The sequence below is a fragment of the Columba livia genome, chromosome 2 (assembly GCF_036013475.1).
Source record: "Columba livia isolate bColLiv1 breed racing homer chromosome 2, bColLiv1.pat.W.v2, whole genome shotgun sequence".
Lineage (NCBI taxonomy): Eukaryota > Metazoa > Chordata > Aves > Columbiformes > Columbidae > Columba > Columba livia.
In genome coordinates, this window is record NC_088603.1 from 45,856,117 (window position 1) to 45,883,930 (window position 27,814).

The following is a 27,814-nucleotide window of genomic DNA, read 5'->3' on the forward strand; positions in this document are numbered from 1 at the left end:
ATGCTAAGGTAAACGTTGTGGGATGTGGAGTTCAGATTTTTCTGGTATATCCCACTGCAGCCCCCTGCAAGTAAGTGAGAATTTTCAGCAGGCTTGCTACGCATCTATATTGCACACATGATGAAAACTCTCAAGCTGCCTTAAAAAAAAAAGTTTATTTTCCCTGTATTTTATTCCTGTTATAAGGATTAAACAATACTTTTATTTTGAAAAAAGATACTTGGAATCCTGGCATTTGCTCACAGCTCCCAAGAAGAAGGCTGCAGACTGGTTGGACAGTCGGGATGTGTGTATGGTCTGTGGGATCTCTTGAGGTAGAACTGTGGGGATTTTACCCTGCAAGAGAAGAAGACAAGCCTGTTACACATCAGAGGTTGACAAGGGTTTAAGGTGCAGAGAACAGAACCACAGCAGAGAAATTACTGTTTAGAAAGAACATCTAATTCCAAATTATACTGGTCCTCAAGGGCAACATTTATAAAACCATTAAGGAAAGTGGACCAAGAAATAGTTCTGGGAAGCAGTCTGCAACTCTGTTTGGAAAAGGTCCACAGAAATCTGTGGTGGGAACTGATGTCTCCTCATATTTCAATTTCACGAATGGTTGTCAGGGAAACACTACAGTGCCTGCATTTTCTTTGAACTAGAGAGTCATAAATGGCAACGTGTTATCAGGGACTTATTTTCTGGACCTGTGTTTAATTTGTTCCAGGGTGCCAAGGGACCAATGGGCACCACTTTAATGGAAGTAAGTAATCACCTTGCAGCTAGCTAACTGCACACTGCATGGATTTAATAGGTTTTGTCTTCCATTTATAAGCACTGACTGCAATGAGCACAAATAGCTATTATGAAATAGTTTCCTTTTCAAATACTTGTCAAAGTGCAGTGGGTTCTTCTGTTTTGCAAATAATCAAGGAATGAGAAACAGTTATGTATATGGATTAATGCCATGTCCAAATATTTACAAACTGTTGGACCGTTAATACTCCTTTATTTGTTTCTTCATTCAGATCAGTTTGCACACCAGCTCAGGTTTACGGTTATTTTTCATCCTTTTGTAGAGGAAGGCATTTTCTCAGCAAAAGCTGTTTTCACTGGGAATAGAGTAGGATTTCTTCAGAATCCTAATCTCATGTAAAATAAACACTGCCCTTCCATGGACAACTACTTGCACGCAATACTATTGCAGGTGTGTTCTGTGTCCTGGGGGGGGTCATTTCCTCCTTCGTGGACCTCTCTCTTCCTGTGTGAGTTGCTGTTGAAATGCCCCTTCGGCTGTGGAAGTGCCATTGCCTGGTGACCTCCTAGATCAGATTATTACACAAAATAAAGAGTAGATAAATGGTTGCTTAATACTCCAGAGCATGATTAAATGCCAAGAGAGCATGTCTAAAAGAAACTTAGGTTTCTACAGCAGGGGCAGAACATCTGTACTATTTGAAATACAGAGGAACTGGAATGTGTGATTCTGGAATTACTTTAGTGAGAGTTAGTTCAGGAGCTGAGATATGACCTACAGCTCAAACCAATAGTAGGATTTCCAGTCTGTGGTGGCCTGGCATTTGCCAATTAATTGCTTTTTTGTTTTGGTTCTGCAGCCTTGTGAACTTGTGAATTTTACACGAAAAAACTGCCGTAAGTAGGGAGCATCTTTTAGCTCAGATTCCACCCAGTCACTGTTCTTAAATGAAATAGCCTCCATTGGAGGCCCTGGAGACAGGTAGTTTGTATCTGGGTTCAGTTTGATGACGACTGGTGTCATTTGAGGGGTTTGCAGCTGATTTATGAAACAGGCTTAGACTTTTTGCTTGTTTTTCCTGCCTCTTAATTACGGAAAACTGTTACAGATGCCTCTTTTCCTCATTTAACATTAAATTAATTCTTTGGCACTGTGCAAACTCCCTTTTGGGAATTCTCTGAGAGAAGACATTATTTGTATATCACCTGACCTCCAGATTTGGAGTGTTCATTCTCTCTTGGATTTGTGTGCTCAGTGGAAACCAGAACAATTTATTTGTGATCCAGTAAAACGGCACTATTTTGAGTATTTAACTGTGGAAGAAGAGTGCTCTCATCTCACTGACAGATTCTGTCAGTCATCTGAGCTTTGGGTCAGGCTTTTGAGTGAAAGCAAGTAGATATGTCACTATGTTAATGAATATTTATTTACTCTGCATCTCTTCATTTCAGCTTGCTCATCAGGTAAGCTCATTTGGCCTCTGCATGTCCATTCTTTTATAGACTTGAAGAAAAACCTAACAATGTTTGAGTTATGGAAAGGTTTTCACACAAATTTTTTATTTCAATATACAGATACATGTCCAGTTTATCCAACTGAAGTGGTGTTTGCTTTTGATATGTCTGAAGATGTTACGCCAGCTGCATTTGAAAGAATGAGGAACATTGTTATGTTATTGCTGAAGATCATTAAGATCAGTGAAAGCAATTGCCCAACGGGCGCTCGTGTGTCTGTTGTTTCTTTCAATGTCAATACGCGCTATCTCATCCGATTCTCAGAATTCCAAAAAAGACACTTGCTGCTGCAAGCAGTCCAGAGAATACCACTGGAGAGATCAACTGGAAAACGTAATATTGGGACAGCCATGAGATTTGTTGCAAGAAATGTCTTCAAACGTGTTCGTCAGGGCATCCTCACAAGAAAAGTTGCCCTATTTTTTGCCAGTGGTCCATCGCAGGATGGTGTTGCCATCAACACGGCTGTGCTTGAGTTGAGTGCCTTGGATATCACTCCAGTGGTTATTGCCTTCAGTGAAGTGCCAAATGTCAGACGTGCTTTCTCGGTAAGTAGATAGATTATAGAAAATCGAGTCAGTCATCCATTTGCTTGGTATCTAAAGGCGTTTGAGTTAAGTGTGCTCTCAAGCCAGGAAATTCTACAGGAACTGTCCAATCACTTATTAGAAAGGGGTATATAAAAGCTTACTATTTTAACGAAGAAACACTGATTCATTTGACCATAATGATCACCATCTGACCTCTTTCTTCACATTAATTATTTATGACTTGTGGTCTTAGGCCGAATCACAGAATTTCAATAACATTAATTTCACTTGGTTACATACGCTGTTTCTCATCTGAAATTCTGACATGTACTAACCATTTAATTAGCAAACCATGGCCCTAGTTTCTAGAAAAAGTAGTAGTAGAAGGCTTCGAGTACATCAGTTTGGTTTTTTGTTGTTTTGGTTTTGTTTTCGAACGAAAATTAAATTAAGCAAAACCCCTTTTGGTAGCTGTATTGCTGTTAGCAAAGGAGAAAATTAACAACTTTTGTTTTAAATGATGACTTCATATAGAGAGAGGTAGTAAACAAAAATAAGCAATCCATTTTACCGGGTACCAAAGGAAAACTATTCTGAGTGTCTTTAAGGTTTCATAATATGAATTCCATGTTCTCTCTCTTTTCTGCTCATTTTTGTATAATCTGTGTTCAATTTTAACTTTTTTGCAATAGAATTCCTTCCAGCTGCAGTTTCTTCAAAACTATCCTTCTACAAAGGAAACTGTCTACTTAATGTGACAAAAAATGCAAAACTTTGAGTATAAGTTCTGATCTAGTAGTGTCTAAGTCAGCCCTTTAATCTTTGTATTATATTTAGTCTCACGCAGCATCATATCCGTTAGTCAACACACATATTTGCACTGCTGAATGTTAATTTAGCAGACTGAAAAAATTCTGCTGGTGTATGAGAAGGAAGCTTATATTTTATTCACTGGATTGCTCTACAGGATAAAGAAGTATTTTGTTTACTTAGGGTAAGCGGATTATGAATCCAAATGGTATTTACGAAGGTGCTAGCTTTCCATAAATGAGTTTTCAGAGTAGAAAAGTTTTAAAAAGCTGCTTAGCAGGGGGAAAGGCAAAAAATTCACTGCCCAGCTCTCCTTTATGGTTACAGAGATGAGAAGGCAACTGACCGCACCACTACCCCCCAAGAAAATACAGCCTCCCTTTTTCTTTCAAATGGGCTTCTGCCCTTGCAATTGAGAGGTGATTCAATCTTCATGATCCTACCAGGCTGTGGCCACAGATACTTACTGGATTGGGTTAGTTTGCTTCAGGAGCCTCAGCTTGGAGATGACATAAACAGTAATTGCTGACTCTTATTCCCTTGAAGAGTGCTACCTATAAGATCCTTTACAGCCATTAATCAGAAGTTAACTGTGTTGTGTATAACACACAAAAAGTTTAATGCAAGGATGTCATTATTTATTTTCTCACCATTTATAGGTTATCCACATATATATGGTTAATTTCCTGCAATGTTACGGTATTTTGCAGCTATTTTTATTTATCTTAGTCCTCAAGGAAATGTTTTTTTTCCTTTGAATTACATTTGGATGGGGTCAGATGGTCAGTGAAATTGTAGGATGTTGTCGGAACTTCTTCAGGGTTCCTCAAGCATTTCTGTGGTCAAATCTTCTACTGCGGAAGGTTGTCTTTCTTCAGCTGATCACAGGCAACACATCGGTGGTTCTAATGCTAAAATTTTCTAATTCTAGAATTTTCTTTCCTAAGAAAAGTTTGCTGTGGAGGATTTCTCTTTGTCCCAGAACGAGCTGAGACAGGAGATTCTGCCCTTTTTTCTGTAGCACCCTACTAAGAAAGTAAAAAAAAAAAATGATCGCCATTCACTGGCAAAAAAAAAAATACAAATCTTTTACCTGTGTTTTACCTATCTTTTTAGTGTTACTTTTGTGTCTGCTTTAAAACACAGATTGATGATACCAGAAGATTTCAACTCTTTGTTTGGGAAAGACAAGAAGATCAAAGTTTGGATAACGTCACATATTGTACACTCTGCTTTGGTAAGATATTTTACAAATTCCAGCTGTTGCATTGGTCTTCTTACCCTTTCAGTAACAAATCCTATAGATTTTGCAGTGTGGTGTTGGGGAATTTTTTGGTAACTCTTTTTTTGCTTAAATATAAAAAATAATAATTGTTGAACAATGCATTGAGCAGAGTCCTACTGCCATAAGTGGTTCTGCAGGAGTCTGCAAAGATGCACTAAGAGCTGATTCCTCATGTACACATGTACCAGCACTAATGCCACGAGTGGCTGCATGGGGTCACTCAGCCCAGCTCTGCTGCTCAGAGGTGGCCCATGAGTGCTCACATTCCAGGATAGCTGCAAGACAATGCTGTAGCTGTTTCTCCTCGTCACCAAGAAAACTTCACTCCCTGACAGGGAGTTGTTCTGTCCCTGGCATTCTTACTTTCAGACAGTTTAACCCCTTCTGCAGTTGGGCGTTCTTGTCCTCCATGCCAGATCATTCCTTCGTTACAGATTCCCATTGCTCAGAAGTTATGATTTTAATTTCCCCTTCAGTGAATGGTAAGAATTAGAATCTCAAAAACACAAAAGCTGTTTAATTAGTTGCTGCTTCAGCCATGTGAAATAAATTATTGTTTGGCATTTTTTTTAACAGAAATGCGCTTAAAATAGCATTATGATTCTGGGAAACCAGGCTCATTTACTGTAAATTCTATATTGTGAGGAGGAGTAGCTGTTAAATGATAATATTTCAGAATTCAGAGCAATGGTCTGAGATGAAAAGTAGTTTGTTCCAGTGTCCTTTACATTATTCAGATTTCAACAGAAGAAAATTTCTCAAGGGAACTCTTGTCTGTTAAGTTTTAACTTATGAATATTTTTTGCTCTCATGCCTGAATAATTTCCCATGGTATCTGAAAACCTTGTTCAGCAAGACTCATGTGTTGTTCCGTACTAGAACAAGATGATTTCAAGTTATCAAATTGATTTTTTTAAATCAAAATTAAAGAAAAATAAAATAGACTAATAAAACTGTGTGAATTTTTTTCTAAACTATTGCTTTTGTTGTATTGCTAAATAGTTTGCTACCTAATGGCTCTTCCTCTGTAGATAAATGCAGACCAAGGACCAACTGCGAGGTGCCCTTTTCTCCCCCTGTTCTGATGGATATGGATATCACTTACATCATGGACAGCTCTCACACCATCAGCTGTGAACAGTTTCAGAGAGCTAAAGACTTTGTGACCAACATGCTAGATCAGTTTGTCATTTCCTCACAGCCAAACGAAACGTATGGAGGCATCAGAGTGGCACTGGTGCAGCAGGCTCCCAGGGGCTTCCTACCTGACAGAAACCAGACCCCTGTGGCTCTGGAGTTTGATCTAGTCACATACAGCAATAAAGATTTGATGAAGAAACATATCCAAGAGTCTGTTCATCAACTGGAAGGACCATCAGCCATTTCTTCTGCCCTACAGTGGACGGTTGAAAATGTATTTTTTAAAGCCCCTAGACCAAGAAAACACAGGGTCATATTTACAATAGCTGGAAGCAAAACAAGCATGTGGGACAGAGAGAAGCTGAGAGAGATTTCACTTGGAGCCAAGTGCCAAGGATTCACCTTGTTCACTCTTGCGCTTGGCGATGATGTGAGTGACGATCAGCTGATGGAGCTGTCAAGCTCCCCCACAGATCAGCACTTACTGACATTGGGCAGGGTTTCAACATCTGAGATGATATACGCTCAGAGGTTTAGTCGGGCATTTCTAAATCTTCTACAACGTAAGTAGCATGCAATGGCGTTCGCTTAAGTTGTGGACAGAAAGAGAAATGCTGTGTAGAAAAAGGCATGGTATATGTGCTGTCATTCAGTTCCTAGTCATAATTTAGCTAGCCAGTCTTTCATCTTGAGTTTGCTGCAGATGCTGGACAGTAATGGAAGTGCCAGTAATGACAGAACAGTGTTATATTCTGATGGTGCCTTAGGTCAAAGTCTCAAGTAGTGTTTTTCTCTTAAATTTGTATTTAATGAGTGGCTTTGTTGATTCTCCTTTCACTAAAGAAAGACCATTCTTCATCTTAGAGTCCACAGTTATATTCCTGATTTAGGCTTACATTTCTCCAGATTTACCGAGCTGTTTATGCCTGTTTGGACTTTGGAGCAGATACAAGTTTAAACATTTAGCAGATTTGGCATTAACCTCTCTGCAGTTATTGACATTAACCTCTCTGCTGTTATTCCTCCTCTGTAGAGCAGAGAAAAAACTTCACTTTTCAGGACACATTCATGCATATTAGCAGGTCTTAGATGCTTTGAAGTACAAACAAGAGTATATCAAGAAGGAAATTGTCACTGATTTTAAATCCTCCTGAGAAGCACGTACTTAGAGATGTCAAAGTTTCTATAGAAGGGTATGGTATTACAGAGCAAGACAAAAGTATAAAAGGTTGGTTCAGGAGTTGCTCTCGTCTAGCTGATCTCTAACATAATTTTCATTTTCCTGGTCATAGTGCTGGTCATTCTACAGTGTGTTCCTTATTGAAGGATGCAAACTCCAATTCACAACAGAAACATCATGTAGTGCTTTTTATTAAACCTACTGGGGTTTGGAGGACTTTAAAACTCACCTGTGATATCTGTGCTTTCCCCACAGAAGAAATAAACAGTTATCCTTCACCTGAACTTCAGCAAGAGTGTGAAAATTTAGATAGAGGAGATGCACAACAGCAAGTGTCTATGATTGAAAGGTTTGTAATTGCCTAGTAAACTTTTTAAGTGTGTATCTTTAAACATAAGATTTCTCTCTTTGCGTTAGTAGTTATATTCAAAGTAGTTTTCATAGAAACATTATCAGAATCAAAAATTTTTTTCGTGATATTCAGGTGTGTTTTTTTAGGCCATACTGGTGCTTAAATACTTCATTTATTTTTCCTCTCTTTGGAAGGATGCCTTTTCCTGGAACTGATGAAACTGGTTATGATCATAGTTTAGAAGACCTTGAAAGAACTGAAAGGAGAGTCTTGGAGAATATTAAAGAGACCACCACAAAACCTGTATATACAATGCCAGAAATTAAATATGTTTATGAGGAGAATGAGTATTTTACAGAGGAAGATGCTGAAGGAAAAAAGCTACAAGAGTACGGAGAAACTCAGAAGGAGAATGAAGAAAACTTAAAGGCAACAGTAGAAACTAGTGCTACCTATAGTGATTATGGTATGATTTTGGAATATGAAAATATTTTTTAATTTAGTAAAAAAACACTAAATTGTGAAGGGCTCAGTTGAACATTCACATAGTATGAAGCACTTCCATTGATTACATTTTCCAGAGTGTTTTGTCACCATATGTTTGTATTCAGTTCAAATCTATACAGTAAGAATTTGTAATTAAAGGCTGAACTGAAGGTGTCATTGTGACTTTAGCTTTGATTTGTAACTTTTTGTAATAACATAATATAAAATTCTAACCCTCTTTACTAGAATAGCTGTTCATTTTAAATCCCCAAGTTGCACTATAATTACTGAGTTACTCCTGCTGCTCACTTACCTCAACATGGAGGAACTAAATATATCTTTGCTACAGTCTGTTACTGTAGAAAGAACAGGATCCCTCAGCAGAGTTATCCTATAAAAATCTTCATGTTTTTTACTTTGCTTCCTAATTATGCCTTTTTCTTTGCACATTTTCCATTTGATATGATAGATATGGGAAGCTGATTGTGAGATAGGTTGTCACCAACATCCTTCTAGCATTGTTGAGTGTTTTTATTCTTTAGACTACAATTGGAGATAATTGAATTAAAAAAAAAGATGCAATGGTATCTGCATAGCTTTGGGTGTGGTAGCTCATTGCTACAGGTGCCACCCCTTTGTTTTTCATCCCTCTCTCCTTAAAAATGGTTGTGGGAATCTCTGGTGGCCCCATCCCTGTTGAGAGATGACCAATGATTTTGCAAAACTGTTAAAATGTTGGATCTTTAATTAAGAGCTAATGTACCTCTGGGAATGCCATATGTCCACAGTGCATGACAGACTTGCTCTGCACAGATGGAATTGGTCCCATCACCTAACTGCATGTATACAGTCTTGAATCAGTGCTCGCCTTAACCAGTTCTGTGGTCACAGAAAATTCAGTAGCATGATGATTTGTAATTGGTTATACTTTGCAGATAAAATATTCCCTGTGAGGAAGTAGTCAGGGTCATTGCACTGATGTTGTAAGTAGTGACCTAAGTCACTTATAGGAGACATATGAAATACCATTCCCAAGCCTGAGTTGTAATTAGTGAACCAACAGTTCTCATCTAAAAACATGTAGCACAGTTCCAGAACTGTGATGTATTTTGTACTGGTCTGTTTCTTGAGATTATTGTGTTTCTGTTGATTAGAAAGAGAAGGTTGGGTAGTTCTATCAGTATTTTGCTTTAGTTTTCAGTGCTTGTCCTTCAATGTTGTACAGATACCAAAGTCTAGAGCTGTTCTTCTGATTCGAGTAACTGAATTTACATCGGTGAAAGCTGATTAGATCTGTACTTACTCAATACGAGATTGCTATGAAGTGTTCTACTCTCACCTACTTTCGGGCTAATTTATTAAATTTAAATCTATATTACTCTGGAAATCAGCTAAGAGACTATCATGGAGAATTTAACCATTTATGCATGTTCATTTATTAAATTTTACTGATGGATAGCAATATAACAAGTTGGAATAAAAGTGGATGTTCTGAAAAGCTTTATTTACCTAGTCTCTATTGACCAGGTAAAATCATTTTTTCAGTAATTTTAGTTAAAAGTCTGTGTCAGAAGACTAAACGTTCTTTCTGTTTATGCCACAGAGAATCTAGTTGTTTCAGACATTCTGGTCAAATCAATCATAAGAAGAGGGACTTCACACCACACCAGCCCTGTGCATTTGTGGGTGAATGCTTAATGAATCTTTGTAAGACCTTGAACAATGGCTACCTCTTTCATCTGCCAGTTTGCATTGAACGTTACTTTTTCTTGAAATTACAATGCTGACAAAGGTGGATCTTTCATTAAATTTGTCTCTTATTTCCCTTTTGCAGATGCATGTGACCTTGTTCAAGATAGTGGAGAATGTCAAAATTATATTCTGAAGTGGTACTACGACAAAGAGCATAAAGTGTGTGGTCAGTTCTGGTATGGGGGCTGTGGAGGCAATAAAAATAGATTTGAAACGCAAGAAGAATGTGGATTCTTGTGCATAGAATCTTCCTAGTGCGGAGATGCTTAATTGAATTCTTCAGTAACACCATCAGGGTGATGCGGTTGGACTAGGCGATCTCCAGAGGTCCCTTCCAACCCTAACCATTCTGTGAAAGAGAAAGCTTTACATAGCTACTCAGCTCCCACATTTCAGTTGAAAGAAATACTTGCTTGTGAAGTTACCTAGTAACTTAATAGTGAAAATAAAACTAATCCTCAGTTGATCCAATATAGTATGTTGAAAGTTGAGAAACTTTTGTTAGCTAACAAGGTATTGTTTAAAAGGGATAAAAGTATCGGAACTTTACTTTCTTCCACAGACACCAAAATGTACAATTTTAAATGTACTGAATAAAATAAAACAATACCTCAGAGATTTTAATGAAATAACATTGGACACAAAAGACTAATGTCAACATGTTTTTATACATTTGCTTGCATTTATCCTGCTTATAGAAAATGCCAAAAGCGTTTAGCTCTCAAATGATATAGACTTACTAGAATTTACTTCACTTTGATTTAGAGGATTTTAAACTATAGGGTCATTCTTGGCTTTTGAATTATTCTGAATAATCCAAGATGTTAATAAAGTCAGTCATTCTCAAATAGTTCACTTCGGCTGTTCTTGAAACAGATGTAAACTTACTCTTACAGTGTGGCTTCTCATGTGTAAATAAGCATTGGTCCCTTTCCCATGTTACCAAAGGTTGGACAAGTGAATTCATTTTAGAACATTAGATTTTTGTGATTGCTCTTGAGGGAAAGAAAAAATCGTGAGGGCATCTTATGATTAGAAATAATAAATGCAATACCCTGCAAAAGGGTGGGACTTAACTAAGCTTTCACAGCTTGCTGACTTGCCCAAACTCTGCTGTTGCCCATTTTATGTCTGTAGAAGTTATGGTGCATTTAACTTTGTCACCTTGGGGCACTCTTTATAGAGGTGGCTGTGCTCACCTGGAATTTTGTTCTTCTCTGTATTTGTGTACAACAAAATAGATAAAATATCTTTAATATATTTGTATAGACTGCTGGATAAGTGTTCCTCAACGAATTTTTAAGGAACATACATGACCTTGGATTTTCAGAGCCTAGTGCTTTTGGTTCACCCAGAGGGAGTCTATTGTGCACAGTGACTTGGAACAGAGTGGACTCTAGTGAGGCTCTGCCAGCCTCAAGGCTGCCATATTGCTGAGCAACTCACTGCTAAAGGTGACAGTGCCACCCAAGGCAGTGCTCAGCTGAGGAAGGGCCAAAATGTCTCATGGGTTACTGCTGCTGATCTGAACTCTGAGACAGGTGAGTTGATGAAACTGTTGGTCTTTCAGCTTTGGGTTTTCTTGCAAGTGTTGGAATGGGAATGCCATGGAGTGTGAGATAACCTGCTCTCTCTTCTTTTTCTATATGTGTCTGGAAAGTGATACTTGACGGAGGGTACCTTACCTGTCTGTTTTGGGGCTAGAACTGGTCTAGCAATAAATTGAACCTGGGTTTGCTTTTAACTACAATATATACAATGTTTTTAATTCTGAAGTGGTTAATATCTGGATTTCCAAAATGCTGTTCTCTGTGTCTTAGAGTTGTTTCTCCACAGATGCTGCAAGTTGGTAGTAGTTTCTCTCCTTTTTCAAAATCAGTGGTTCCCTCCTCTTAAGCCAGATGTACATGAGAAGTGAGTTAGCCTTTTTGGAGAACTAGGTTGTTTTTTAAATGAGACTCACATAAATTATGTCTCTAAGACAGCTTGGCAGTTTGACCTCCTGTTTCCTTTAGAACTTCAGTATTCTAATTTTCTTCAGATAAATAATTCTTTTCCTTGGAAGGGACAAGTAAAAAAAATCTAACATCTCTGTTCTTGTAGCAGAAGCAATTTTTGGTGTCTTGGATTCTCTTTGGCCCAGGAGACACTGAGTCCCCTGATGAATCTCAGCTACCTGCAATCCATCTCTTTCAGCTGGCCCTTGTTATCTGGGGCTAGTCTTGCTGTTGGCTCAAAATTACTGTTTCTCACTGAGAGAAGAGTCCCACTGCGTGGGATCCTCTTCCTCGATGAGGAGAAATGTCTATGTCTGTGTGAACTAACTGGCTCATGCTTCTTTTACAAACATCTTCCATCTCCTTATCTGAGGCTGGCTGAGGACCCTCTTCCTAGAGCAACACGAGAGAAGACCAACCAGCTGACCCGTCTTGAAGAATGACTCTCAAAACCCTAATCTGTTTTTCCTTCTTCTTTCATTCCTGGCATAACCCCCCCGGGCTCTTTTCCAAAGGGAGGAATCTGCTAGCTACCACAAGCATTTGCAGGCTTTTTTTTTTCCTTTTCAGATCTATGGAGTACTATAGGAATTCAGGTCAGTTACACAAGGTATCATATGAAAAGACTTACTTTGTGGGCAACTGACCAGACTTCTTTGATTGCTGCATTTCACTGAGTTGCGAAACATCAGTGTTCAGCAAATGGTAAAATGTTTTGGGGAAATACTAAGTTCTAGTGCCAGTTAAATATTCTGGTGTTACTGCTTCTACGTACTTAACAGGCTTTTGTGAGAAATCTAGGTGCTGAATTTCATACGTTTTCTGATAATGTACTTGTGGTGCTGTGGGTGCTTAAGCTTCAGAACATTGCTCTAGATAATGGAGTACCTAGTACCTACATTTTTTGAACCCTTGGCAATGTTCTGTCCTCTAATTAAAGCAGTCTTCTGAAGATGTACCCACTCATTGCTCAGTTGTGTGAATTAAGGACAACCTCTTCCTGCTCAATCCCAAATTCTTCCCAAACTATAGAAGAAACATGAATCTCTCAGAAATAACAAGGAAGTGGCTTCTTTATGGATGTTGTCAGAGGCTGTATTTAGAGTCAAGCCACGCAGAAATCTATTTAGGGAACAATTTAGTTTTGCCACAGTAAACCTGTGTCTGATGTTTATGCTGGTGAGGGCCTTAGTTAAGATAATCTGTCATTTAAAAAGTGCAAGAAGGTAGATATACTAAACCTAATGCTACTACTGTAATATGTCAGCCCAAATGCACATATTCTATTTTGTAATAGAGTTTTGTAATCCAGAGTAGCTGAATTCTGAGGCCCAGTCCTCTGAAAAGGAAGATGATGAACAGAGAACAGATCTTCTTGGGACCAAAACACTGTCTCTAAGTTCTGCTTAATCAAAGTGAGTAAATTTAATGCCCCTGCTTATTTGGTTATTTTTTATTATAAGGGTTATAATGATGTGAAAGTGCTCATAATCCAGTACTAAATTGTAAAAGGTTTCAGATAGCATCTTATATTAATTATACCTAGTGATACATATCTTAATTAATTTAATGCGACTAGGTTGGTTTAGAGCAAGGAAAGACGTGAAGCATTTTAAGGGAAAAAATCCAGCTTTCTGGCTTTGTGTTATTTTCTACCTCCTGTGTTATTTTCTACCTCCTGAATTTGGCTACATATCTGACAGGTGAATTGACCAGCTTTTCTAATGAGGAAGGAGCTCAGCTCTTCTGAAACATGTAAGGGTTAAATTTTACCTTTTGTAACAAGGCTGGTACATGTCCTGGCTATCATTTGGATCCTGTATAAATGGAATGTGAGACTTATGTTCTTCCTCAAGACATGAGGTAAGTGCCATCGCATCTTGGCAAAGTGTGATGCATGTGCAGGATTTTAATGGGACTGGCAGTTACCAATGCGTAAGAAGTCAATGTTATTCTTTTCACTGACCCATAGACCCTTGGTGCTTGCAGCGTTGCTGTTAGTGACCTGGTGCAATTTCTCAGCGTGTGACAGCCCTTCAAGAATCCCAGGTCCTGGAGAGCAGGGGAATAATATGTAGCAAGGAAAAGCTATCTTTGGTGGAAGAGAATCAGGTCAGGGAATGCTTAAGCAAACTGAACGTACGTAAGTCCATGGCCATGATGGGATGCACCTGTGAGGCAGCTGAAAGGTTTAGTTGCAAGGCCATTCTTAATAATCTTCTATCAGTGATGGCAATTGGGAGAAGTACCCAAAGACTGGAGGAAAGTAGATGTTCTTTTCTTCAAGAAGGAGGACCCAGGGAACTACAGGCCAGTTAGCCTCACCTGGATCCCTGGGAAGGTGACAGAGAATCTCATCCTGGAAACCATTCCAGGCACAAGAAAGACAAGAAAATCATCAGGAGTAATCATTATGGATTAACCAAGGGGGAAGTCATGTTTGACCAACTCAACAAACTTCTACAATTGAATGACTGGCCTGGTAGATGAGCAGAGAGCAGTGGATATCATCTGCTTGGACTTCAGTAAGGCCTTTTGACACTGTCTCCCATAAGATCCTCATAGACATGCTATTGATGTGTGGGCTTGATGAGCAGTGCGGTGGATTGAAAACTAGCTGAAAGGCTGGGCCCAGAGAATAGTAATCAGTGGTGCAAAGTCTAGTTGGAGGCTGGTCACTAGCAGTGGACCACATGGGTCAATAGTGGGCCCAGTCCAGTTTAACATCTTCATTAATGATCTAGATGATGGGGCAGAGTGTACGCTCAGCAAGTCTGCAGATGGCACAAAACTGGAAGAAGTGGCTGATATACCAAAGGGTCATGCAGCCAGCCAGAGAGATGTGGACATGTTAGAGAAATGAGATTATAGGAACCTCATGAAATTCAACAAGAAGTACAACTTCAAGAGCTCCTTTCTTATTTTTTATTCAACATCAGCTCAACAAAGGGAAGTGCAAAGTCCTGCACCTGTGAAGTAACAGCTCCCTGCACCAGTACATGCTGGCACCACCCAGTTGGAAAGCAGCTTTGCAGAAAAAGACCTGGGGGTCCTGGTGGACACAGAGTTGAATGAGCCAGCTATGTGCCCGTGTTGCAAATGCTGATTGTGTCCTGGGCTGCATTAGTTAAAGTATTGCCAGTAGATGGAAAGATGATCTTTCCCTTCTACTCAGCAGTAGTGAGGCAACACCTGGAGTACTGTGTCCAGTTCTGGGCAACAGCAGCAAAGGAACACAAGGATGTTGAAGGGACTGGAGCATGTCACGTAAGAGGAAAGGTTGAGACAGCTAGGACTGTTCAGCCTAGGGAATAGAAGGCTCAGGGAGGATCTTATCAATATATATAAATGCCTGAAGGGAGGGTGCAGAGAAGACAGAGCCAAGCTCTTTTCAGAGGTGCCCAATGACAAGACAAGAGGCAACAGACACCAACTGAAACAGAGGAGGAGGTTCCCTCTGAACATCAGAACTCTGAACTTTTTACTGTGAGGGTGACCAAACACTGGCACAAGTTGCCCAGGGAGGTTGTGGAGTCTCCATCCTTAGAGATGGTAAAATCTCATCTGGACACAGTCCTGGGCAACTGGCTCAAGGTAACCCTGCTTGGGCCCTGCAGGGAGGTTGGACCAGATGACCTCTAGAGGTCCCCTTCAGGCTGAGCCATGCTGTGGTTCTGTGGCTGTGTAGGTACTGCTTCTGTGGGAACCCTGCTAACTGCCAAAATATACAGCAATTTGTCTCTTGTTAAGACAGTGAAACAATTTGCCATGAGAGCAAACCAGCTATTGTGATTAGAAATTTTTGCATTAAAAAAAAAAAAAGCAAAAAACCATTAGCATAAGTTTGTGCAGTTCATTGGACACAGAGCCCTTACCAGTGTGTGACAGTCAGGAAAACCTTTCCTCTTTACCACAAGGGCTCTCAATATTTTCCCTTTTTATGTCTTGTTTTTCCATTCCTTTACTGCATTAGCCATTCCTGCTGCTACCTCTTTCACTGAGGCTTAGGCAAATACATTCTACTTAATGACTGGTCCTTCATGTCCACAATGGAGAAAAAGAGCTTCATTTGTTATTTTGGGACATTCTAGTGAAATTCTTCCATAACAGGTGCAAGTACATGGCATTAAGGCTGAACAAGGTAGTGTCATCCAGAGGCTGCTTGAATGACCTGCCCAGAGCTGTAAAGCAAACTTAGAGCTTGGAGGGAGCTGTGTCTGCTTTCAAAATTGAGTTACTTTGTGTTGTGCTAAGAAGTATGTGTAACACAACCACCCACCCTTGCTTTTTAACAGATCATACATGCATATATAACACATGTACAAATATAGGTAAGCTCCAAATGACTTTCCTGGCTAGCCCTGCTCTTGATTGCTCCAGAACAACTCTGCTGCCTACAGTTAGGTTGCCTAAGTGAATCCAGCTGGAAAACAGGTTTCCAGCAGCAATTGCATGTTCTGGTATCCAGCCACTGTCATAAACATTATGTAAAATTTCTTTTTAATTAAAACCTTTTGTTTATAGCTAGCAAAACACTTACGTTATTTGCTTCCTCTTCACTGACCAAGTGCTCTGCATATCTTGCCAAAAGCAACCAGTTTTAGCAGCATTTTCTGTAACTCTGAATGGGGGACAGCTGGACACATCATTCTTTATTGATGCATGACAAGCCAAACTCAGAGTCCAATGAAGGAACAGGACTGATTCCTGCAAAAAAGACAGATTTCCCTGTTATTTATCTCTGCTTAGTAATTTTGTCTTCCCGTGGAAGGGCTGTGGCTGCTGAACCAGCCCCGCACTGCCTGCTTCCACCTTTGCAAGGGCAAGTGTAAAGCTTTCTTTTCTACAAATAAATTGTTATGTAGTGCCTGAGGTACTTTAACCTTTGTTTTGCTGAGGGCCTGCCATTTGCACGTCTTTCGGTAGCAGTACTAACTGGGAGGTCACTGCCTCTCCTTTGCTATCTGTTCACCTTCTCAGATCTGTTGATGTTAAGGTTATGTAACCCACTTCTGACAAAATAATCCTGGTTTGGGGAAAAACTAAACAAAAGTTTAGCAAGTCTCAGGGCTAAGCCTAAACATTTTACCTGATGGGATTTGGGAGTTCTCATGTAAAAAGTTTAGCTGGTAGATCTTGCAGGGTGAGATACTTCCCTGGAGTGGAAGGAAGGATGTAGAGGCTGATCTCTTCCTATAGTTTGTGGTGGCCAAAACAAAGTCTTTGTGACTTTGGCAGTGCAGCTGTTGCAGTCTGTACTTGTTGAGGCAATGCCACTAGCACCATGGCAAACCTCAGCTTTCCCTAAAGGCAGCAAAAATCCCTTGGGAATGTGATGGGTTACTGGTTGTGTGGTGGAAGTGGCAGAAGTGAAGAGTATTTAACTTGCACTGAGGCTGATTCCATTTTCATAACCATGTGCTTATAAACCTGAAAACCCAGCACAGCAGAGCAGTGTTATATCAAATGATATGCCACTGAGGGAAAGAGCAGAAGAAATAAGAACAAACTAGTAAGAGACATCTCCAAAAGGGCATTTAAGAACACACTTGGTCTGAATTTGTTTCATTTTCAGGAATGAAGAACTGAATCTCACTTCTTCAGAAAATCTGTTTTCAAAGTGTAATGCTAAAAGAATTAGTAGTAGGTGTGGCCTCATGGATTTACTAGAAATTACATGAATCAGAGGAAATGGCTTCAAGTTGCACCAGGAAAGGTTCAGATTGGAGATTAGGAGAAACTTCTTCACTGAAAGGGTTGTCAGGCATTGGAACAGGCTGCCCAGGGAAGAGGTTGAGTCACCATCCCTGGAGGTGTTTAAAAGATATGTGGACTTGGCAGTATTAGATTAACAGTTGGACTTGATGATCTTAAAGGTCTTTTCCAACCTAAACAATTCTATGATTCTGTAGTAGATGCAGCAACAGCTTTCTTAATGCTTCCTTGGATAAAAAAATAAACTGGAAAAAGAGCTGTAAAAATCACACACAAAATATTTCATACTGAAGAAACAAAGTGAGATAATGACAAGTATTCCCTACATGATGATGGCTGCCACTGAATACAGAACAAAAGTGGTCATCAGACATTCTTTCCTGTCTCGCTTCTCCCCCTCAACTAGGCCATTTCTCAGAGCAGAGCCTGTCTTACTGTGGAAATGTCGTAGCAGTCTCTAACAGAGTTTTTAAAGGTTGTTAATTTCATGCTTGGATATTGTAATAGTCCAGATCTTTGTCAGGTGTGTCAGGTGAAGGCACTGTCCCAGCCCCTGGCAGTGGTGTTAATGTTGTATTAGGCTGCCCATCAATGACAAATCCAGGAATTTTCACAAACTGTGAAGCTGATTTGACTAAGTAACACCATGCTGGGCTCTTTAGTCAAAGGATGTTTCTCTGCAGATGCAAATCCATCCAGGTGCCACCTTCTATTCATTAGTATTACCTCTACTCTGTGCAAGTTCAGTGTCTGCTGCCCGTTTTATCTTTCCAGACCGATCTATGTGCCATTTTCTACATGGTATGTGCTCTGCTCTTGGGACCTGCTCTTTCTCGTGAGATGAAAGAGAGAAGGAAGAGTCCAGACAGTCTCTGAACCTCTATAGCAAGTTTCTTGGCAGCCCCATAGCAGTGCTCCTCTCCAAGAACTCTACAGGTCGGTCTGTTAGCAGATGTACATCACTGTCTCACTTGAAGCCAAAGGAAAGATCCAAGTGACCACCTTCACCACGTACGTCCACTGTTTTCTGGAGTCAAGCAGCATTGTGAAGCATCTTGTATGACCTGTTTTTGTCCAGACTGCCTGCTTTCTTTCTGGGTATATGTGTGTTTCACGCTTCAGAGATATCTGTCGACAATTTTCAAGATCTTAGAGAAAATAGAGGATTACTTACATCCAAATCCCATCCCCCCTTTAAAAAAAAAAAGTATCTTATTGTTATCTCCAAAGTTCGTCTGGTGGAAGATCAACTCCATTTCATTTGAGAAATATGGTGTTTAATTGTGAAACCCAGGGCCTATTTGGTGTCTTTATCAGATTAAAACATCTGTTAGGTAGAGGCCGTGTATTACATCTTTCCAGATATTTATTGCAAGCCTATACAAATAGCTGAGAACACATGAACAACCAGTTAACTCAGATCTACAGGAAGGTAGGGCAAGGGTTTACCGCAACAGTGATATGAAGAAAAAGATCAAGTGTTCTCTAGGGGAATCTAAGGGGGAAAAAACATATGATTCCTCTTCTTTAATTAGTTTTCTTGGATAATTTAAACCACAGCTTTAAATTCTGGAAGATTCTCTTTTATTTGCACTTTCAGTGACAAGAAGTCTCTTAAGTTGCTACAGAATTCCTGAGACAAGCCTGTGCTAGCAGCTGTGACCCCAATGGCAGGTCTGAAGGGCCATCAGGAGCCAACTATCTAGATAATTTCTGTTGAAGTTCAGGACTGCCGGTGCTGTCAAAGAAGATGTCCTAGCAGTGAAAGATGACATTGCAATTATCCTATCCCTGTTCTGGTCCTGTCTCCCTATCTCAGCTGTGAGTAACTTACCCCCCAATATCTGTGATGGAGTGCAGCAGCCTCTGCTGCACTCCTTAAATTAACAGAGTCTGAGCTCTTGAGGAAACAAAGTGCTTGGCTGTAACTTTGTTGGAGTTTTAAATGAGCTACTGGCTTTACATCCATACATATTGCATTGCTGTACATTACACCAGAGTTTGTCCAGAACTGGCTGGCTCAGAGCAGAGTCTCCTAGCCAAGCAGTAGTAAAAGGAACCGTTACCAGGAAATGCTGTTATATCAGAATTTCTTGTTGATAAGGAAGAGTCCCAAAGTATTCCTGAACTGCATTGAAAAAAGAAGGGTGCACACAGTCAATCCAAGAAAGCTAAATCATGGATACAAACTCTTCCAGATACCTTTATCTCCCATCTGCATCATACCTGGCCTGTTCAGGCTCAGCTTCTGCTGGGTGATTTACATCTACCAGCTGATCTTGCTGGAGGCCCATGTTGTTGTGGAAGAAGTGTCGATGTCCTGTATGTTGTGAAAGGGAGGCAGGAATTTGTAACACCTGATCTCTGAGACCCAGAGATTCCAGTCTGTGTCACACCGATTGATTCAGCAGAGGTGGAACAGAGACAACTGTATTTGCAAGCATCTCATGAGATTGATATACTGATGTCCCTCACAAAAAAAAAAAAAAAGGCAAACCCAAAATATTCTTGTGATTTTGAAGGAAACTGGAGTAAGCTCTGTGAGGATGAAACACAGCAAAACCTACATCTCCTCTGTAAATATCTTGGAGAATATTTCCATGCATTTCACTATGTGAGGTGTGGTCTGTGGCTGAACATGATGCAGCTTTTTGCTTGTACACTGGCTGCCCCTGCATCAAGAAAGCATTTCAGGATTTTGGTAAATCAAGGCTTTAATTTACTATTAAATTCTTCTCATGGTGATATTTCCTTTGAAATCAATGGAGATAAGTAGTTAGTGCTGTCAGGCCCATCAGCCTGTGGGATTATTTAAAAATAGTATTTCCTGTGTCCTGCAATATCATCCACTAGCAACACGAAGTGGAAATAAATGTGAGAACAACAAATTGCATTCAAAAAATTTCCAGTTGCCTGTGAATACAAGTCTACAAATATTTTGAGATAGCCTCAAAGACTCTAGATAGATTTATAAGGCTTTATTTGGATTTTTCTTCTTACAGCACCTGATTTTAGACTTAAATTTAACAGGTTTCTGTATGTTACATAGACACAGAGCAACTGCAGTTTTTGGCTAACCACCATCTATACACTGAACCTATTTTTTAAATTCCAAGAAGTGTCTGTGATATTACAGATGTATTGAATTTTGAGAAGTGAAACAATGAAAGCGCAGTCCAAGAGTGCAGGATAGCAAGGCTGGAATTATCATGGTGTAAAATGAGGCACTTAGAGCCAACAAATCTCTGTAGTAGCCCATTTATTTTCCCTGATGGATTCTAATGAGACTGTGCAAATGCCCCATCCCCCAACCAGTTTGGTCAAGACTTGAAAAATGGTGACTGGAAGTGTTAAGATATTAGTCCCAGCTAGAGAAGAGAGCACCAGCAACCCTGATGACCCTGGAGGAGCTGCTGGCCACTGCCTCGCTGATGTGGATGTACAGAGCTGAGGAAAGCTGTGGGAGACTGCACTGCCAAAATCCCAGAAGACAGATGTCATGGAAGAGCCAGATGTGAATTACAGAGCTGCTGCTCCTGGTGTCTGAAACAGCTCAGCCCTGAAGGTCAGTTTGGCATTTGGGCCAGAGAAAAAGGGGTGGGAGGTGAAGAAGGGAAAAGAGAAAGGATAGGAGGAGGGCAAAACAGCAAATATGTATTTTTTTAAGAGGCTTCCAAACCACCAGAATGTATCTAATAATATCGTGGGAGGATTTTTTCATTACAAATTAATTGAAACCCTATAAAAGGATATCAGTCTCCATAAGCCATTTAGGGACCCTGATGGTCTGAAATGTTTCATTCAGACACCTTTCCCTTTGTCTGGTAAGTGTTATAAACTGTCTCTTCTGCTTATCAGAAAAGGATTTATTTAAAAAAACAGCAACAGAAAATTTCTCCTTCTGAGAAATTTGTCTCTTTGTATTCATTTGCTAATATGTCGCTCTGTGAAAGCTTTGGTTTGAATTTCTGAAATTACTACTGATTTTCTCTAAAAGCTATTGGACTTGTGATTTTTGGTTGTTGGTTGGTTGGGGATTTTTTCCTCTTTCTCCCTCTGTAGTATGCATGTGTATTCATATTTAGTTGTGAACACATACAGACACAGGCTAACACGATGCACTGAGGATTTTGAAAGGATGGTGACTTAAGTAAATGAAGTCTTTCAGATTTTATTAGTATTATACACATGGATGTAGTTAGGCGTGAATGGTGGTAAAACCTTACACAGCTCCAACACTTAATAAAAGCAATGTTATTATAGGAGATGAATGATACCCACTGATAGTAGTGGCCTAGCTATGAGGACAATGCTGGGTGATCCTTTTCTTGAAAATTAAAATATTTAAAATGTAACTGAAAGATAATTCATTTGGATTTGATAAATAGAAAAGAATTAGTTCTGTGAGTGGGAGGAACGAGGAATAGTATATGTAATGACAATGCATGGAAATCAGTAGTGGGTATCACTTTCCAGGATATCTGACTAAAAACTGTAAAAGGACAACTATAAATGTAGCAATGAACAATGAACCTTAAACTTACAAGCAGTAGTGAAATAAATATAATATTATATAGGGAGAATTTGGAAAAAATACAACTTCCAAGGGTACTGTAAGAGCAGAGTAGGTTATGTAGGCTGTCCTTCACTGGTGGTGTCCTCCTGAACATGCATCATAGAGACCTGTACTCTCTTGTGGCTGACAGGGCTTCACAAAGACTTGGTCTCTGACTAGTAGGATTTTTTAAACAGCTACCTGCCTACTCGCTAAGGTCTTCCAGAAAGAGCGAGCATCTCCCAACTTCTTTGGCCCTCTGGAGGAGCTGCTCATTCCAGTCCTGGCCAGCAGCCCCAGCCCCTGCAGAGGTGCGGAGCAGCATAGGTATGGTGCTTCTTGCTTCTGTTCCTCTCTGTCATGGGAAGAATCATCCTGAATGCAGCACCAGAGCTCCCTGAAATTCCTTGGGCAAAACTGTGGAGAACTTCAGCTCAGTTGTGCAGAAACAGAGTACCACTTTCTCCTCCCACAGTGGCTTGGGCTGACTAACTTATTTTATTGCACCCTTCCAAGGGGAATCTACTTGCTTTCCAAATTATGTCAATTGTTTCCTAATCATTCTTATACATATATGTGTGTTTATATATCCATATTTAGCAAATAACATACTAATAACCCTGAAAGTAAAGTATGATGTAAAAGATGAAGGAATAAGTTAGAGATTAAAAACAGCACCCTTAAATACAATATGAACCTGTGATTTCTCAACTTTGGGAGCATGTGTGTGCCTTCACCCTTCTCTTTCTTTGGGCTTACTCTTCTTAAGAGTAACCCTTAAGAAACAAATGTCCCTTTCTTCATCCAAGTTTACTTTGTACCTAAAAGCATTGCTCAGTAATATGAAATTTCTCCTTCAAGAAGCTTTTAAAGGAACAATAGAATTAACACTGTTTCTGTGTCCATTCAGATGGGCAGACATTCCTAAATGAATTGTCCTTTTTAGCCATTTGTGTACAAGTATTTTGAAGTTTTACAGTGGCATCATTTATTGAGTACTTTGACTATTATTACCTTAGTTCAGAGACAATAAAAAATTTAAGGTATTTCTAGTAGTCCTGCATTTCCTCTGCTATGCTTGAGAGCAAAATATAAAATCAACTATTAAATGAATAAGCTTATTATTTTTTATGAAATAGATTGAACGTTTATGACTTGTCAGATAAAATTAAAGCAAGTGAAAAGAAGCAGAGTTTATACTCATTATTTCAGCTGTTACTTCAGATTTTATTGATACTAAAACGTTCTTAGAGCAAGCATGGGCCAAACAATACTCTCAATTATACTATAAATCAAGATCCTCCATCCTATGGAGGATGATGGAAAACCACTGTAGTTTTGCCACATATATGAAATAGCCATAAAAGACAAGAATAACAAGGCATACAAACACAATATCCCATTTCGGCTATCTGAAGTGACAGCAAAGATTTCTTGCAGAGCCAGTTGCCAAAACTTTAATCACCTAGCAGCTGAAGATGCCCGTTTCCCTTTGGTTCTAGGCAAGGACTACTCCCACTGATGGTAGAGATCCGTCAACATAAAGTTTTTCAGATTTCCTCCTTAGAAGACAGGGATTGAGAGCTAGCTCTCCTACACTGTCCTGCAAGAGACTGTGCTTTATCAGTGCTGTCAGAAAAAGGAGGAAATGTGGCTTTCTAGAATTTTGGGGGGCAAATGTATCAAATTACTTAGAGCAGCACGACAAGTCCCTGGTTAGTCCGAGGCTGAGCCAGGCAGTTTTGTCCTGGGCTAGGGTCCAGGTGAGGAGGGTGCTGGGCTGTTTCATGCCTCCAGTGCAGCACAGGGATGGACTGAGGGTGAGAGACCACCCTGCAGTGCAGCCCCCAGAGGCAAAGGGCAGAGGATCCAGGTGGGGCTTCTCCAGGACCTTTCTTACTCAGCTTTTCCCCACAGGTGAGCTGTTTTCCCAGGAGCCTGACCCAGTCCACAGAGTTGCTCGCACCAGCTCTGGCTCCAAGCACAAGCAGCTATGGGCATAGTATTTCCATAAAGCAGGATGTTTACAGGCATGGACAGATAATAGCCTGAGATTGGGGTGAATATTTACAGGATAACTTACTTAAAATTTTCTAAGAAAGACTGGAAATTATTTCTGTGAATTATTTTTTTCTTTTAAAATTCTGCCAGCTGGCAGCTGAACTGACATGCGGAAGACTTCGCTTTATAGAGATGATCCAGGGTGACTGATCCCCCAGAGATGTTTGAAGTTCTGGTTTACATGCAGGGCTGAAAGCACAACACAGGCCAGACTGAAATAGCCTTTATCTGGCATAGGGTTACTCCTGCAGCTCTTCAAATTCAGTGTAGTGCAAATAGAAAAGCTCAGTGTTAAATGGGACTTTTCCTCCTCCTTTCATACTGGGTATAAAGAGCAGGAGCAAAATTCAGGAGACCTATCACCCCTTTGGTTATTAGTTTATTTCCATAAGCTTTCAGCATCTGAATGCTATTACCCAGTGGATGCCGAATATCAGCTAAAAAAGGTTCACACTGCCTTGGAGTGCAGTCTTGCTCCCACGAAAATCAGCGAAAGCTGGATCATCTTTCAGTATTGTGTAAAAAGCTTCTCACTATACATTGCTTTAAAAAATAAAAAAAAAGCCTTTTTATAGAAGATAGTAGTATTTCAATATAAGATACACATCCTTCCTGAAATCATAAACATGCCTGTTCATTAAGGGTTAATAGCTGTTTAAAAGGTACTTTTTTGTAATAATACTTTTTGTAGTAATATTTACCATTTGATTAACAGGTGGCTATTTAAGTGTTTTCCACTTTCATCCAAATTTAAAAAAATTACAAAGCAGGATGCATCTAGACCTCAATGGAGTTGGCTTTTCCTGATACACACATGTGGTTAAAGAGCAGTTTCTTTAATATTCTGACTGTGGCCAATCTTTTCACCTCCCTCAGAGAAGATGCTCAGAGGACTCTGCCTTGAGATCAAGATGCTGTTGGCTTTGTTCTTCATCTTTTTTGAGATGCACATGTCTGTTTCCCAGAACACAGGTATTTTATTATCTCTTTTTTTAATCCTGTTCTTAGTGGGGGAAAAAAAACCTTTGCTCACCATTTTTGCACTAAATAATGGCGAGAAGCTGGAGAGGGTAAAGAAACTTCTATGCAGCTAGCCAAAGCTGAGTTTGGATGGCAATAGGTGAAGTTTGAGGTGTAAGATGTGATGTGGGAGGTAACGAATTGTGAGGTTAGGTTTGAGATGAGTTTCAGGTAAGGTGTGAGATGTAAGGCAAGGTTTGTGGGGTGAGGTGAGGTTTGAAAGGTGAGTTGAAGTGTGAGGTGAGAGCTGAGATTTTGGGGGTGAAATGAAATTCAAGATATGAGCTGAAGTGTGAGGTGTGAAGTCAGGGCTGAGGTGTGTGAGCTGAAGCATGATGTGAGGTATGAAGTGAGACACTGAGGGGACAGGAAGGCTGAGCTAAGCTGAGGTGGGGTGAGGCTGGCCGTTTCCCAAAGTGCAGCCTTGCCTGGGAATGGCAAGGGAAGCCATTCCATGGCAATGGAAGCTGGTTAATCTATGTTTCTCCTGAAACAGTGAACTCTCCCATTCTTGGAAAATTTTACATACATAATGTTCTTGTGCACTAGAGAGACTACATAAGACTGGCTTAGGTGTAAGCAAGCAAAACAGAAAGGTAGAGGCTATATCTTAGTCCTGCTCTCCTTTATGCTGTTGGGTTGCTAAGTGAAACTACGCTCGATGGAGTATCTGGCTAATTTTGTCATGGTGCAGTTGACTAGAGGTTTCCTCATCTGCAGGCATCTATTTTTATATGGGGTCACTAGCACATTTAACTGAGGTGCAGAATTTCTTTCAAAGACCCATTTCTTGACAGTTGCAATGTCTGACTATGTTATAGATCCAGAAGAGAAAGGCAATGTAGCAAACTAAATTTTCTGTGTTTCAGTCCCTACAGATATTGTCGTCTTAGTTGACAGCTCTGACACTATGGAACCTTCATCTCTCCCCTATGTGAAAAAATTTCTGATCCGTATGATTGACAGCCTACCAATAGGGCCTAACCAATATCGGCTGGCACTTGCTCAGTACAGTGATGAATTGTCCACTGAATTTATGCTGGACACTTACAGAAGAAAGGGTCCTATGGTGAATCACATCAGGAATTACTTTACACTTAAGGGTGGGGGTTCAGTGCAAATTGGAGATGCCCTCGATGAGGCTTATGAAACCTTTTTCCAAAAGTCAGCAGATGAAAAAAAAAAGCAAAACATCATTGTGATTTTAACATCAGCACCCTCAGAAGATGATGTTGGAGAAACTGCCAGAAGCTTGCAGAGTCTTGGAGTAAAGATAATAGCGATAGGGACAAAAGAAGCTTCATATAATGACCTTTTTGAGATGGCCACCCCACCATTTCATTACAAAAATCCAGTGATAGAGGAGCTGCCTAAATTCTCAAAATATATGCCACAGATCATAGATGATATCATCCAAGTAAACATCAGCGACTTAATGGAAATAAGTACACTTGATTTCAGTGATATAGCCGTGCAAGAAGGTAAGCAGTGCTACTTCATGTCATTCCCATGGAGAGTAATGATCATTTTAAACATTCTAATGAAAAAAATCCATCAGAAAAACTGGACTATATTGCATTGTATTTCCAAATGTTAAGATAACCTTTGTGCAGCATTAGAGTAGTAACATCAGCTAGCAAATATTTAATCTGGGCTTGTGGCTAGATGACAATATTGCATTTGTGATCTTTAATGTATATTGCATGTTCTGTAGAGAGAGGCAGCTGGAAGACACAGAAAAGGAAAGAGCACAACATCACCTGTGGGCTTTTCTTTGATGGAGTAGGCTCATTACCATTCAGCTGGACTAAGGCAGCTCTGTGGCAGATAAAATGGGAAGACTGCTTGTAGTCTTAATCTTTTCTATCCCCTCTTTAGACTCCTACTTTTTGAGTATGTGTATTGCATTTCTGAAATACAGTTTTGGCATATGCAGTAGACTCTGCACGGGAGTTTTGATGCAACTCTAACTGCATCCTCAGTGAGAGCTGTGAGAGAGTCAACAGGCATGTGGTCTCCTGAGCACCACACTAAATTTCTGTGCTGAAGATCAGACATCGCTGGTGCAGGGAACTTCTTACAGATATTATTAAAGTGCATAATTTTCATATTTCAGTTTACACTACTAGAGTTCCACAGGGTGAATGCATTTGCAGGGAATTAAAAGATATTACTCTGCGATTAGGGCAGCTTTTTATTGATTTTAAAATATTTGCCAGATAGTGGGTCCTAAACTCTGCATTCCCTTTATGGAATAAACATCATTTTCTTAGAGTTTTTTTAGCATACAGAGGAACATTAGGAAGGGAAGGAGTGGAACAGTTATGATTTGTTACAGGAGAGAGTGATCACAGAAAGTGATCTCATGTCCCATTTCAGGCAACTCCTGTGCAGTTGTGCTGCTCTGGGGAGAAATGTGACTTTTACTGCTTTGAGCAATTCTGGCTGGCAGTTTTTTCATCCAGCTGGCTAAACTCTCCTTGGTGAGAGCAGCAAGGTAAAAGAAATACTAATTTTTAAGTGTATATGAATTTCCTAAATCTGCATAAAACTTCTGAGGGATAAAGCTGTTTTCCCACCCTGAAAGGGCTGAAGTAGAAAAAGGATGTGTAGGGTTTCCTTTAAAAAAAAAATCACTGAACTTTCAGCAGAGTTTTTCAGATAATGCTAAACAT

The 27,814-nt window shown here is 39.8% G+C and overlaps 2 protein-coding genes across 8 annotated transcripts in view; both read left to right on the plus strand.

Moving 5' to 3' along the window:
* Positions 1 to 10,639, plus strand: part of LOC110356609 (collagen alpha-4(VI) chain-like) — a 68,098-nt gene extending 57,459 nt beyond the window's left edge. For all 7 annotated transcript variants that reach the window (XM_065051656.1, XM_065051657.1, XM_065051655.1 and 4 more), the window contains 9 exons: positions 713 to 748; positions 1,602 to 1,638; positions 2,194 to 2,205; positions 2,317 to 2,804; positions 4,743 to 4,833; positions 5,913 to 6,584; positions 7,457 to 7,550; positions 7,748 to 8,019; positions 9,874 to 10,639. In XM_065051656.1, coding sequence (XP_064907728.1) covers positions 713 to 748; positions 1,602 to 1,638; positions 2,194 to 2,205; positions 2,317 to 2,804; positions 4,743 to 4,833; positions 5,913 to 6,584; positions 7,457 to 7,550; positions 7,748 to 8,019; positions 9,874 to 10,046 — 1,875 coding nt within the window. In that variant the 3' untranslated portion in view covers positions 10,047 to 10,639. The remainder of the gene's footprint in view (positions 1 to 712; positions 749 to 1,601; positions 1,639 to 2,193; positions 2,206 to 2,316; positions 2,805 to 4,742; positions 4,834 to 5,912; positions 6,585 to 7,456; positions 7,551 to 7,747; positions 8,020 to 9,873) is intronic.
* Positions 10,640 to 24,999: 14,360 nt separating this feature from the next.
* The window catches only part of LOC102093355 (collagen alpha-6(VI) chain), a 43,251-nt gene continuing 40,436 nt past the window's right edge, over positions 25,000 to 27,814 (plus strand). The window contains exons 1-2 of the mRNA XM_065051654.1: positions 25,000 to 25,091; positions 26,009 to 26,620. Of these exons, the coding sequence (XP_064907726.1) occupies positions 25,001 to 25,091; positions 26,009 to 26,620 (703 nt within the window). The 5' untranslated portion in view covers position 25,000. The remainder of the gene's footprint in view (positions 25,092 to 26,008; positions 26,621 to 27,814) is intronic.